The 15,364-nt window shown below is 44.1% G+C and overlaps 1 protein-coding gene across 2 annotated transcripts in view; it reads left to right on the forward strand.

Moving 5' to 3' along the window:
- The window catches only part of TMEM131L (transmembrane 131 like), a 149,463-nt gene that overhangs the window by 48,154 nt on the left and 85,945 nt on the right, over window positions 1-15,364 (forward strand). For both annotated transcript variants that reach the window (XM_040418559.1, XM_040418558.1), the window contains exons 4-5: window positions 6,146-6,208; window positions 9,135-9,258. In XM_040418559.1, coding sequence (XP_040274493.1) covers window positions 6,146-6,208; window positions 9,135-9,258 — 187 coding nt within the window. The remainder of the gene's footprint in view (window positions 1-6,145; window positions 6,209-9,134; window positions 9,259-15,364) is intronic.

Here is a 15,364-nt window from a genome sequence, read left to right on the forward strand (position 1 = left end):
TTTCATGGGTATGACAATACCCCCATATGTGGTCGTAAGCTGCTGTTTGGGCACACTGCAGGGTCCAGAAGAGAAGGAGCACCATGTATATTCCAGGCCTAGCTTGGGGATATATACAGCACTGGTCGACAACTGCAGAGTCTCTGAGGTGAAATAAGAAACCCACAAGAAGTGACCTTGTTTTAGAAACTACACCCCTCACAGCATTTTAACCCCACATGTGTTTTGCAAAAATGTATTCACAACGGATGGTGCAAAGTGAAAATTGCGATCTTTACACAGATATGCCGTTACAGTGCCTAATATGTTGTGCCAGTGTGAAAAGTAATCCTTACTATTATGCTAGGCTTCCTGCATGTCCCTAATCTTTTTCCTGACTGTATGAGAGGGCTCAGAAGTATAAGGCTACATTTACATCTTTATTAAGGAGATCAGGCACACATCCCGGCTGTTGCGTGCATTCCCCATTTTGGAAACTCTGTCCCTCAGAGTCTTAAGGGGTGGAGTGAGCATTTTGACGCCACAGGAATTTTACAGAAATGAATGTGCAGGTGACTGTGCAGATTACAAAATTTCAAGTTTTCCACAGATATGGCATTTCAGTCCCCAAAATGCTGTGCCCAGCTTGTACCGTGTAAGACACACCACAGCCTTTAAATTATTAGGTGGATTATACTTGGTGCTGAAATGCCATAAATGTGGATGTAAACTGCTGTTTGGGTACGCTGCAGGGTTCAGAAGGGAAAGACCACCTTCTGGATTTTGCTGCACAGTTTTGGATTGGTTTACCGGCACCATGTTGCTTTCAGACAGCCACTGTGGTACCAGTACAGCCGTTTTCTGACTAGCATACTCTATTTTTCTCTTGATGCAGATGTGTTATTGTTTATTTTTTGCGGGATGAGGTTGCACTATTATTGGTACTATTTTTTATTTATTTTTTATTTTTTTATTGCGGCGTCTTTATTCTGCTGGTCAGTATGATTACAAAGATTCCAATTTTATTTTATTTTTTTACATTTTTCTACTTTTACATAATTAAAGCATTTTTGAAGAAACGTTTTTTTGTGAGGGCTTGTTTTGACAATTTTTATAGGTACCATTTTGGCATACATAACATTTTGAAAATGTATACCCTTCCCGCAGTAATGCAGAGCTGGATCACTGCTCCATTGATCCTGGGAACTTGGGGCCCCCCATACTTGTGATTGGTGGGGTATGACACCTGATATTTCAGATACTTGTTCCCTTCGCTGTGAATAGGGGATACATTTATATCTTGTCACAAGCCCTTTAAAGGGGTTTTCCATGTAAATTGTCATGGTATAATGGAAGTTCCATTTTTATTTCCCAGTTGTCAAGGTCCCTGTTTGCTGCCAGTGAATTGAAACAGTCTTGTTTTCTACCAGAGGCTGCCAACCTGTAAAGATCAAATTCTTCTCACACCTGAGAAGTGTCCAGTGTAGATCCTCTGTGAGCTGGACGGATTGTCCTGTGGATGTAGTGTCAGGCCAAATTCACACGTCGGTTATTCCCATCAGTGATTTTGAGCCAAAACCAAGAGTGCGTCACAAACACAGGACAGGTGCAGATCTTTCCATTACACCTGATCTCTGCGTAATCTTCACTTCAGGTTTTGGTTCACAATAACTGATCAAATAACTGAAGTGTGAACTTGGCCTTACAAATGTACCAGACTCTCAGCTTTAGGTTTGTATTACTTTCTAGCTGCTGGATGTTATCAAGAATCCTAATTATAGCAAGCAGAGTTCTTGAAAATGGAAGCAGTAGAAACATTTGTGAAGGAGCATTTCATTTTACTGGTGCCATAAAAAAGGCAAAGTTAACATCTGTTTTTCTACATTGCAAAAGACACCAGATATTCCAAATAGCCTTATCATGATAGATCATCTTTAGAAAAGAACTGTATGTGCATTTGATAACAAGTCTAATGTTAAATGTGCTCTTTAAAGAGCATTTCCGCCTAGGGATGCAATCACATGTGCCGAATGCACTATGGGGGGGGTGATTTATTAAGACCAGTGTTGTGTACGGCATGTGTGAAAGCTTCCTAGATTTAAAAGTTTCTCCTAAATCTTTATAGTTATTTAGTAATATTCCTACCCCTTTTATTGGTGCACAACTAGGCATTGGGGCATATTTACTAATCCTATAGATGCCATAAGCTGAGGGTAGGCTCTCACAGAGTTTGGGATTTAAGGCAAATTTTCCTGCAGGTTTTTCAGCCAAAGCCAGAAAAAAAAATTGAGGTGAATTGGAAATCTAAAGAAAAGTATTAAACTTCTCTTTCCTGCCAGTCCACTACTGTGGGTTTCCCTGCCAATGCATGACAGTTTTAGAGGTGGGTATTACTAGTACCAGCCTCTAAAACCACCCAGAACAACACTATACACCGCCCATTTGTGCCAATGACGTCATCTGGCTTTGCTAGGCTTAAGTCTCCGCCTAGCATACTGATGTGAAGCCCGTCACGTCACCCACTCACAACAGACCTTGCCCTGCACAATGCAGCACAAGCAAGGAAATGCTCTAATGCTCCACTCTTACATGGTAAAGGAGTAAGGGGCAACCCCTTTATGACTCTTGGAAAACAAGGAGAACTACAATATCGAGTAGAACAGGGCACAGCAACCTTCGGCACTCCAGCTGCTGTGAAACTACAATTCCCAGCATGCTCCGTTCATTTCTGTGGGAGTTCGGAGAAGAGCAGAGTAAATATGCATGCTGGGAGTAGAATTTTAACAGCTTTACAAAGATAAAATATTTTATCTATTGGTTTTTACGTTCTCTATAGGTGTAGTGTTTTCATGCTTGTTTTGGGTATAAAAATGGGATTCTTTGTCTATTTTTAGGTAACCTAGAGAAATGTGTATTTCATGTTTTTTGGCCCCTGTAGATATAATCTCCTAACTGCTGTGTCAAACTCATTTGCCGTAGCTGCCATGTATCCAGTGGTTTTCTTTCTTCAATTTAATTCTTTAAAGGGGTTGTACAGGATTAGAAAACATTGCTGCTATCGGTCAAAAACTACTGCTGGATACGTCTGAATAGTATTGCACCACGTGAATTGCTTTAATTGCACCATTGTACTGGTGGACCTAAAAGGGAGATAAGGTTCAAGCAAATGCATCTTAAAGGCCCATGTGCTGGGCCCCTCACAGGTAATATACTTACCCCGCTCCCCACACCGCCGCTGCTGCTTCTCCCTGTACATGGATGAAAACATCCGGTGTCGGAGGGGGGAGCAGCCAATGGCAGATGGGGACGAGCCTCTCTAGCATCGCGGGTGACGCTAGGGAGGCGCATCTCTGTCCCCGCCTGCCATTGGCTGCTTCCCAAGCAGCAGCGGCGGTGTGAGGACCAGGAGGGGAGCGGGGTAAGTATATTCCGTGTGAAAGGCCCGGGGGGGCGGGCTGTTTATGACACTGGATAACCCCTTTTTAAGGTACCTTTTACACGAGCCGATTATCGTTGAATCGGGTGAAGCTGCACAAATATCGAGCAGTGTGAAAGCAATGAACGATAGAGCGACAACCGGTAGATTTCACGATGGTTTGATCGTTTTGTGTGGGCAGAAAAATCTGTGTTTGACGTTAACGAATTTATACGTGTAAACACGAATCGTTCACTGCACGCGCAATTACAATTTGTCCACAACACAGTGCAACATTCTGCTTTACAAACGATGGAATATGCGATCGGAATTACGATTTTGTGACATTAATCGGTGCAACTAAAGCAGGCATCCTCAAACTGCGGCCCTCCAGCTGTTGCAAAACTACAACTTTGGAGGGCCGCAGTTTGAGGTTTCCATGATCTAAAGGGGTCTTTGTTGAAACGTTCACTACACCAAGAAACTACTCGTTTGTTGCTCGATCGTACCGATCGCCTTATGTAAGGCTACTTTCATACTAGTGTTCGGGGCTCCGCTTGTGAGCTCCGTTTGAAGGGTCTCACAAGCGGCCCCGAACGCATCCGTACTGCCCCAATGCATTCTGAGTGGATGCGGATCCGCTCAGAATGCATCAGTCTGGCAGCGTTCAGCCTCCGCTCCGCAAGCAGACACCCGAACGCTGCAAGCAGCGTTCGGGTGTCCGCCTGGCCGTGCGGAGGAAAACGGATCCGTCCAGACTTACAATGTAAGTCAATGGGGACGGATCCGTTTGAAGTTGACACTATATGGCTCAATTTTCAAACGGATCCGTCCCCCATTGACTTTCAATGTAAAGTCTGGACGGATCCGTCTGAACTACTTTCACACTTTTCTCTAACAAAATTGTGAGAGTTAGAGAGTATTCCACTGACTAGAACCACCGTCTGGTCCGTGTATGTGTATATAGCAGAAAGAGACAACCAACACCAAACACAAGGTAGATTCTACCACTAATGATTAAGGGTGCAAAGAAACCTACCGTATATAAGTGCTCAAGTAGATACATATTTATAGATGTATGTAAATACAATAAATACACGGACCAGACGGTGACACAGCAGCGTGGTTCTGGTCAGTGGAATACAGCAGTTTCCCCCGTCTTTGGGGAGGAGAACAACCTGGAGGTGTGCGATATTTGAAGCCAGTCACCACCTGTGTAGACTATCTGGTAAGAAGCGTTTGCCTCTCCATGTTAGTTTACCCCTTTCTTCTCCCTCCAGTTTTACGCAATATATCCTTATGGTAGGGACCACTGGTGATACTTGCCCATTGGTAGTGGTGTCTATGAACAGGACTGTAGGCTTTCAGTTTTAGATATCATATTAAAAGTTATATTTTACTACTGCCCGTTTTATCAACACTCTGCCTCTTCACCTGACACAGGACAGGAAGTCATTTATTTCTCTATTCATTCCTATAAGACTGACATTGATAGGAATACATAGGGGAACTGGCTTCCTGTCCACACATAAGATGCTGTGTAAGGCTAGTTTCACACTAGCGTTCGGGAGATCCAGCAGGCTGCGCTGGCAGGGAACAGCCTGCTGGTTCTCTCTGGATTTGGCATTGCCAGAAGCCATACGAATGCCGTCTGGCCCTATTAACTATAATGGGGACCGGCCGAGAATTGGCCAAATACTGCTGCCAGATCTCCTGAGAGTCAGTGTGAAACTTTGGAGAGTCAGGATGATGGCCACATGACACAGCTGAGGATCAGAAGGGAAGTTATAACTCACAAATACAGTCTCTGGTAAGAAAATTACCTTTACTACAGTTTACATCATGTACCTCTCTAACAAGTCAGAGAATACAGACTACACAAATTTGGGGGAGTGCTTCTTTAATGTCATTTTTTTCATGGTGATCTTGCGGGTGCAGTTAGTGCATCTGTGACGTCAGCAGCAGTCGTCCTGGTCCTGCCACAATTGCAGCTGCAGGGATGAGAGAATAACTCCAATCCCGGCAGTTTATCTTCTCAAATGCCACCGCAATAGAGACTGCAGGATACCGGGTGTTTGACAGAGGCAGGGAGCTCCTCAGTGACCCTCTACCACCCCGATGGGTTATCATGGCAGCAGGGGGCCTCTAGACCTGCCACCTGTCATTTCATAAAAAATGATTCTTATTTGGTACCAACACAATCATAGCAGCCTGTAGAAAACAAAAAGTTAACAATCAGTACCCTTTATTTCTGTGAGGATGGAAGAAATTGCTTGGTGTTAATGCCCACACTCTTTTTGGCAGTGTGTAATGTTTGTCTTTTTTCCTGTGTTGAGCTGCTATGATGACTGCGCAGCAAGTGGGTGTTACTGTGCTGCGTATCCTTAGGCTGGCGTTATCTGTCCTCATGTGCTTGTCAACACACCCATAGTCTGTGCGACACACCTTCAAAATATTGGCAGATGAAAGTGATGAAAGCACACCATAAATAGTAGTTTTCATAGAATAGTCTAAAATGTGACGTTCAGTAGGTACTGTAGACGTGGGGAGCTGATATCCCATGCCATTCCTGAACATGTATGGATTTATTAACCAGTGCTAAGCACTGGGCTTGTGAGATAGTAAATGCTACAATTACATAGATTAGGAGATAACGTTACGACTCGCTCACAATTCTCCATAGTAAAAAAAAAAAACTACACAAACAGTTTTTTGCCCTTTGATGTGTAACTGTGTTGTTTTCCCTTTCAGTATTGGAAGGCCTGGTGGGAAGGCCTTACATCTCCAGCCATCTGTTCTGGATTTCGGAGCCCAGTGAGTATGCATACTACAGGAAGTGCTTATCTGTAATATGCCTTGCATTTCTACTGAGCAGATGATAACTTCATACATGGTCGGAACTGAAGTTAAGGAAGAATTTGGGGGGGGGGGGGGGGGGGATCATGATTCCTTTTGTTTACTCCTTAGGCTACTTTCACACTCGCGTTTTGGGCGGATCCGTCATGGGTCTGCAAAAACGGATCCATTACAATAATACAACCGCATGCATCCGTCACGAACGGATCCGTTTGTATTATCTGTAACATAGCCAAGACAGATCTGTCATGAACTCCATTGAAAGTCAATGGGAGACGGATCCGTTTTCTATTGTGCCAGAGAAAACGGATCGGTCCCCATTGACTTACATTGTGTGTCAGGACGGATCTGTTTGGTTCAGTTTCGTCAAGCGGACAGCAGAACGTTGCAGGGAACGTTTTGGTGTCCGTCTCCAAAGCAGAATGGAGACTGAACGGAGCCAAAGTGATGCATTCTGAGCGGATCCTTTTCCATTCAGAATGCATTAGGGCAAAACTGATCCGTTTTGGACCGCTTGTGAGAGCCCTGAACGGATCTCACAAACGGAAAGCCAAAACGCCAGTGTGAAAGTAGCCTAATAGTGTAATACTAGTTTTGATAGAACCAAAGAAAGGCTTTCTTTAGAAAATTAATCATAAACGTTTTTGATGAATACAGGACAAATTATAATGGAGATAAAATACCTATTATTTGGGTAAGTACTGCTGTAACCTAGTTGCCAACAGTCCTGAATGCAAGCACTGTCCCTAATTTTCGGAGACAGTCTATGCAAATTCCAGCTGTCCCAAATTGAAACTGGGTGGTGCTTTTGTAAGCCCCACTCATAAATGGGCAGTGCCACCCAGTCTGGGGGTGTTCCCAGGGCAGGGCCTATTTGTCATCCTGATTGCCCAACTGTAAGGTTGCTAAGTATGCTTTAATGCCTCTGATGTGCTGTAGCTATATTGTTTAGGCCTCCTGCACACGACACTGGATTTGCAAAATATGGATCCCGGCTGTGTGCATGCCACATTTTTCGCGGGCCCAATTAGTAGAAATGCCTATTCTCTTCAGTTTTGAGAAATTTTGTGAAATTTTGTATTTTTACACCATTCTCTTCAGTTTTGAGAGTCACACAAATTGTCGCAGTCTTACTCCAGTATAGTGGTGACAATGAAAAAACATCTCAAGAAAGAAGTGTTAGATGCACCAAGTCTATCAAACTCTTAGATGAATTTGGTGAAAATTAGGGCAACACAAATATATCTGCAAAACTGACTTTAAAAATGTCCCCGTGATAAACCTCCCCTTAGGATTTTTTTCCCCATTTTAAGGAAAAAAAGCATGTTCCCTCAAGTAAGCATGACAATGTCCGTCTGCAGTCTCCATTTTTTCTTTCAGTTTCAGATCGCCTGGTTTACAGTTTATAGCCTGCTGCCAGTTTCAGACTTTTCTTGGGATGCTGTTGCCTTCACTAGCTCCTATGTAATGGCACCGCTTTATTCTTGTACCATTTCTAATACAGCACCAGGGTCACCTCTCCTCTGTGCAGACACTGATGTTGATGAAGTATCTGTTCCATGCAGACCGTCTAGAGCAGTGATGGCGAACCTGTTAGAGACCGGGTGCCCAAACTGCAGCCCAAAACCCACTTATTTATCGCAATGTAACCGGAATACTCCAGTCCAGTATAGTATATTTTCCATGTACTTTATCATTTCAGTATAATGACCTGCCTACATTCAATGTGCTGTCCGTGCTGTTCATAGTGTGCCCAGCGCTGATGAATGGCTGGTAAAGTCCAGAGTATATTGGTACACCATAGACTTTTTCCAGGGTGCGGGTGCCCACAGAGAGAGCTCTAAGTGCCGCCTCTGGCACCCGTACCATAGGTTCGCCATCACTGGTCTAGAGTATGGGAAGGGATTACACAGACTATACAGAAATAACATGGTTGGACATTTTTAATGACTGGTATTTAAAAAAATTGCAGTTTTTTTTTTTTTTTACATTCTTGAAGTAGATTAACAAGACAAACTGTCTCGGTCCCTTCTACTGAAGAGCCGGGCCTCTGCTTCTCAGATTTCAAGTGCAGACAGAGAAGAAAACAAAATTTCTAGTGTTCTGGAGGGAGATTCGAAGGGGGCCATAAAATGATTTAATTCTTGTGTCCTATAAAAGATTTGTCTTTGATATATATCTATGGCAGGTGGTGACGGGGACGAGCCTCCCTAGCGTCACCCGCGATGCAAGGGAGGTTTGTCCCCATGACCCCCTGCAATTGGCTGAGCCCTCCGACACTGGATGTTTTCATCCGCGCATGGCTAGAAGCAGCGGGGACCAGGAGTGGCGCGGGGAGCCAGTTGGTAGAATCTCAGGGCTCATTCAGAAGGCTGTATGTTTTTTTGCAATCCGTAAGAATGCGGATCAGTTTTTTTTGCGGGCAGTCTGTCTGCAAAAAAACAGAATGTGTTCCGTATGCATTTAGTTGTTTGCGGATCCATAGAATTGAACGGGGCCACGGAGCCGCGTTTTAATGACAAACATAAGACATGCCCTATCTTTTTTGCGGCGCCACGGAACAACGGATGCGGAAAGCACACTGTGTGCTGTCCGCATCTTTTGCGGTCCCATTGCCACACCCATTCCGCAAAAATGACGAACAAAACATACCCCGTCACCTGAGGAACAAGTGTTTGCCCAGGACATATGCAGCTGATTTGATTCTGCGTCTTCTATGCTGCTCTATTGTTGCTCTTAATGGAAGAAACTGATTATAGAAGTATACAATGCACCAGTGCTTCCCGCTGTTCTCTTCCTTGCTAATGACTTAGTGTTCTTATTGTCATATTGACTGTTAAAATGGTAACGCAACTAAAACGCCTTCTTCTGCCTTGTTTCACAGATCTGTGGGTCTCCCCAAAGTGCAGACGTTCTGTGCTTTCAACCCTAGCAGGGACACAGATATTGAAGTGAACTCCGTGTTTACAAGTGGTAGAAATTTCCATGTGTCTCCTGTACATAGCATGGTGAGTGCTGAGGTGCTTTTGGAAACTATGTGCTCGATGAGAGCCAAAACATTTAGCTTTTCTTGGCACATGTCCTCTGTGTAGCAGCTCCTAGGACAACCCTTTTCCCCAACATAGGGTACTTTCACACTAGCGTTTTAGTTTTCTGGTGTTGAGTTCCGTCACAGGGGCTCAATACCGGAAATAAACTGATCAGTTTTATCGTAATGCATTCTGAATGGAGATCATTCCGTTCAGGATGCATCAGGATGTCTTCAGTTCAGTCTCTTACGTTTTTTGGCTGGAGAAAATACCACAGCATGCTGCAGTTTTCTCTCCGGCCAAAGATCCTGAACACTTGGTGGAATGCCGGCATTAATTTCCATTGAATGCATTAATGCCTCAAGTGTTTCGCAAAACGGATCCAGTTTTGCGGTCTGAGCATGTGCAGACCTTTAAAAATGAGAAAAAAATAATAATACTGTGTCCGTTTTTCCGGATGACAACCGGAAAGACGGATCTAGTATTGCAATGCATTTGTGAGACTGATCAAGATCCGTTTCACAAATGCATCCGTTTGAGACCGGATTGCTGGATCCGGCAGGCAGTTCCGGCGACGGAACTGCCTGCCGGAATCCTCTGCCCCAAGTGTGGAAGTATACAGTTGCACTTTCTTCTGATAGAGAGTGACTTGATGTTTTTTGGAAAATTGGAATCGAGCAGGTGAGACAATCTGGATAAGGGTGCATTCACACGACCGTAAGTGTTTTGCGGTCCGCAAAACACGGATACCGGCAGTGTGTGTTCCGCATTTTGCGGACTGCACATGGTCGACGCTATATAGAGAATGCCTATTCTTGTTCGCAATCGCGGAAAAGAATAGGACATGCTCCATAATTTTTTGCGGGGCCGCGGAACGGAACAACGGATGCGCACAGTGTGCTGTCCGCATCTTTTGCAGCCTTATTAAAATGAATGGGTCCCCACCCGTTCCGCAAAAACGAAACTGAGGCGGATCCATTTATACAGTCGTGTGAATGCACCCTAAGGCCTCTTTCACACGGGTGTCATGTTTTTTGCCCGGATAAGATGCAGGTGCGTTGCGGGAAAATGCGTGATTTTTCCGCGCGAGTGCAAAACATTGTAATGCGTTTTGCACGCGCGTGAGTAAAAAATCGGCATGTTTGGTACCCAAACCCGAACTTCTTCACAGAAGTTCGGGTTCGGGTTTGGGTTAGGTGTTCTGTAGATTGTATTATTTTCACTTATAACATGGTTATAAGGGAAAATAATAGCATTCTTAATACAGAATGCATAGTACAATAGGGCTGGAGGGGTTAAAAAAAATAAAATAATAATTTAACTCACCTTAATCCACTTGTTCGCGCAGCCCGGCTTCTCTTCTGTCTTCTTTCTTCAGGACCCGGGTAAAGGACCTGTGGTGACGTCACTGCGCTCATCACATGGTCCATTACATGATCTTTTATACCATGGTGATGGATCATGTGACGGGCCATGTGATGAGCGCAGTGACGTCATCACAGGTCCTTTACCCAGGTCCTGAAGAAAGAAGACAGAAGAGAAGCCGGGCTGCGTGAACAAGTGGATTAAGGTGAGTTAAATTATTATTATTATTATTATTTTTTTAACCCCTCCAGCCCTATTGTACTATGTATTCTGTATTAAGAATGCTATTATTTGCCCTTATAACCATGTTATAAGGGGAAATAATAAAGATCGGGTCCCCATCCCGATCGTCTCCTAACAACCGTGCGTGAAAATCGCACCGCATCCGCACTTGCTTGCGGATGCTTGCGATTTTCTCGCAGCCCCATTCACTTCTATGGGGCCTGCGTTGCGTGAAAAACGCACAAAATAGAGCATGCTGCGATTTTCACGCAACGCACAAGTGATGCGTGAAAATCACCGCTCATGTGCACAGCCCCATAGAAATGAATGGGTCCGGATTCAGTGTGGGTGCAATGCGTTCAACTCACGCATTGCACCCGCGCGGAAAACTCGCCCGTGTGAAAGAGGCCTAAGTGATATTTTTCTTGTGATTATCAGTCACATTTCTAAATGGATCCTGATAAAAGGCAGTACTTCTATGCCCGCAAAAGTGTTCACTGTGCGAGTCCTCTGACAGTATCTGAATCGCAGAGAACCATAGTCACCATCATGGCTTACCCATAGATCTGCCAACATGATGGGCTTCTTTGAGACAGATGAATAATTGGTTTTCTAAAACTTTTATGTTGCTTCCGATAAATAAAACACCTTCTTAAAGTTTTTGTCCACTGCTGCCTTACTGTTATGTTGTTGACTTAACCAGCTTGCAGCGACTTTCTACTTATTGTTACAGCTAAGCTCAATTTAATGTTTTGTGAGGAAAGGTTGTCATTTAGAAGACTGAGGGTGGGTGGAGGGTAGAAAATAGTAATGGCCCCTCCTTCCCATCCTTTAATTACCAGTTCATAAGTCTATAAATTATATAGTGCGACTGTTAAAATTAGTGATTTCATTACTTTCTTTTTTAAAGCAAGGAATCTCAGCTGGTTCAACATGAAAACCCCTTTTAATAGGAAAAAAAACTCTAAAGCAGTTGGCTGATCACAGCTGCTGTGGCTTCTGAAAATCCCTAGAATCAGCTGGTGTCATGACTGGCTTCACATTTTCTCTTCAGAAGGAATTGTAGTCTTGCATAGCTGGGCCAAGTCAGCCAGATAGAAGTCACTTTTTTAGCACCTTTCCCTCTCTAGCTAATAGAATTGTGTAGGGGGGCCTCTGTGACATCCATATACCCTTAATTAGAATGTAGCTGTCTTCTCGGATGTCTTTTCAGAAAACGTTGCCTTGTGTACATGAGCAGTAACACCATTTTTGGCCATTACTTGTAAGCGTGCGTTTATCACTAGGTTTGCCCTCTGTAGGCTCCAGAATGGTTGGAGACTAGCTGCTATGATGTCTCCTGTACACTGCTCACACAGAAGATGAGATTGTTCTCTTTACAGAGACTGGTAGCTTATTCAGACCATACTCCGTGACCAGGTGATGCTCCATTGTCTGGAACATGGTATACAATGATAAAGTCTTCCTCTTGAGTAATAGAGGTCTGCATCCTACACGTCTGAACTTTAAAGGAAAGGGCTTCACAGAGAGTCTGGTTGATTTTCCACTTAGATTGTCTCTCTGCTAACTGGCTGCTGGGTGAATATACATGTTAATGAAGGGATCCTTTAAAAGAAATGTCATTCAGCCCTCAGAACATCATGTCATGTTGGCTGCCACTAGTGTATATTATTTTGTCACCGCAGCAAAATTTTGGCATAGGTTATCTAGAGCAGCAAGTTGGAAAAGCAGCATTTTCTTAGGGACATCTACAAGAAAGTGTTCTATGTGTGTCCAGGAAACCAATTTCTCTCTTGATTCCTCTGAGAATGACTGAGACTTTCATATAGGAATGAGTAGAGAAACTGACTTCCTGTTTACATAGTTGTCAGCTGGAGAGTTAGCCACAGCAGAGGATCAGAAGAATTAAAATTCTTGTGGAAGTGCTTTTTTAAAGAACATTTATTCCCATGCTCAACTTTATTAATCCAGGCCTACAGCCTGGTAGGGTTGATCATGGTGGGTAAAATGAGCCATTTTTCTCTGCAATTTGTCTTACTAATGCAGAGAAATTCTTACTTTTAGTTATATGTAAATAAGGTACTTGGAGCACCAAGGTGCTAGCCTAGCCCTTCAGCACATCACTTTACCTCCGCCTATCCCTGTTGCCACGCCTCCTCCCAACGAGTTTGACAGGGCAATGCATCTCCACTGCCTTGACGCCTGGCTCTGAAATCTTATGCATGCGCAGGTGCATTTAAAGGGTTGTCCCCGCATGCACTGATGGTACTGCAGGTAGCTCTCGCGCGAGATTTCTTGCTTCGGAGCATTGGGTATGGCAGGCCTTGTTAATCTCATTGGAAAGAGAAGTGGCAACAGGGACATGCAGAGGGGAAGTGGTTCTCTGAGGGGCCAGGCCAGCCCCTCAGTGCTCCAAGCATCTAATTTACATATAACTAAAAAGAAGATTCTCTCTGCATCGGTGGTACCGATTGTAGAGAAAAAGGGCTCATTTTATGTCACCATGATCAACCCTACCAGTTAGTATGTCTGGTTTACTAGGGTTAAAGGGGTTTTTCTGGATTTAAATATTGATGACCTATCCTCGGGTCATCAATATCAGATCGGCGGAGGTCCGACACTCCGCCAATCAGCTGGTTGACAAAGAAGACTGTGAAAGCTGCAATATCGACTGTGAGCAGGTAAACAATGCGGAAGGGAAGGCTGCGCTCGCACGTAGCAAACAGCTGATTGGCGGGGGTGCTGGGTGTCGGACCCCTGCTGATCTGATCCTGAGGATATGTCATCAATATTAAAATACCGGAAAACCCCTTTAATTGTGCTGAGACGTACTCTTTAAACTAATGGATGTTTCTGCTATATTGTAGCACTGTACATTACTGCTGTGGCAAGTGAATTAGCTCGATAGGCATCTCAGCATGAAGCAAGTCCTGTCTCTCAGCAAGTGGGTTCATAGAATACTAGGGCCTCGCATTGGTACACACAACACTATGAAGGCCTATGGTCAGGGTCAGGGGCATGACTAGTTATCAGGGGGCCCCATAGAAATATTTTGAAAGGGCCCCCTTTCCCATGTAGACAGATGGAGCTCTATGCTATTACCGTAGCATGCCTTTCTAATAGTAAGTGTAAGAGCGCCATTTGCCAAGTAAAGATGGATCTGCACATATATGCATATAATATGTATAAAGATGTTACACACATGCAAATACAGTAACATACTGATTCAGATGGGCACCTATATACACAAACAATACAAATGTACAAAGATACACACATAACTACACACTAATGCATACACGCGTGTGAGTGGGCCCTTACTAATAGCTGAGGTTTGGAGGGTGCTGCAGGGGACTCCTCGGGCCACTCACTGCTGTGCTGGGCTCCTGTCCATCTTTCTGCATAGGTCGGGTTCAGTTCAGCAGACTGTGCAGTTACCGACCAATCAGCACTTCTCTGTCCTGTAGGTAAAGTGCTGATTGGTGGAGCAGCTTTCAGTCCCTGGGTTGCACTGCACTGCAGATCAGTGACTGACATGTTGCTCCTCCAATCAGCACTTTCCCTTAAAAAAATAGGAATTACAATGAGGGCACAGCAGCGGGCCCCTCTTGCTCACGGGCATAGCAGTGGCATGGCCTGTCTCTATTGGAGGTACACCACTGCCTATGTTAACCCTTTTAATGACAGGTTTGTGTGCATGTCAGATGTAGAGGAAAAAGACCGAGGTGATTTCGTTTTGGATTCTGTGAAATGGTATAAGAAAGGGAAAAGTTTCTAACAAATAACAGAATATTATTTTATAATGTCAATAGAAAAAGAAAAACCTGATCCTAGATTTCCAGGACTGCTTCTCTTTCATCATAGAAATGTATTAGTAGCGCTGTTGGCATCCCGAGTCCTTGTGCTAAGTGCCTAGCCTTGTATGTGAGGTCAGTTTTTGGCACGTATATGCCATGTGCCTGCCGTCCTCAGTCAGGACATTGCTCTCCTTGTTTTGCAGTCTCTAATGCACTGCAGATGTGGTTCTGAGACCAGGGGTTTGAGTACAAGACCTGTGCATATTTGTAAAGTAAGTCATTGCATAGCTGTCATGATGTGTAGACGAGTAAGTGCCTGAACCCTGCACGGAGATGGAGCAGAGAACTGTGCGCCGTTAAAAACCCAGCTCAGCTATACGGTAATACATAGCAGGGCAGAGTTGCTGATTGGGGTGTAGTGTAGAGTTTCCCCAGCCCTCCGCTGCTGTCGCTGCTCTACTTAGAGGCTGCTTTGTTTTTCTCCACATGCGCTGGAACTTTTCTTTTTTATCGTTTAAACCATATGTGTTTTTTTGTGTTGTTATTGTCTGATCTGCATTCTGTAACACAGCAGCCCTTTCTTTTTTCTGTTCTGCGGTGAATAGAAATGTAACCTGGCAATTTCATGAAATTCTGGAACGCAGAGTACAGGAATCTTGGAACGAGCAGTTATTGCTGAGTTACTTAATAGGGAGCCTCTG

The sequence above is a fragment of the Bufo bufo genome, chromosome 2, assembly GCF_905171765.1.
Source record: "Bufo bufo chromosome 2, aBufBuf1.1, whole genome shotgun sequence".
NCBI lineage: Eukaryota > Metazoa > Chordata > Amphibia > Anura > Bufonidae > Bufo > Bufo bufo.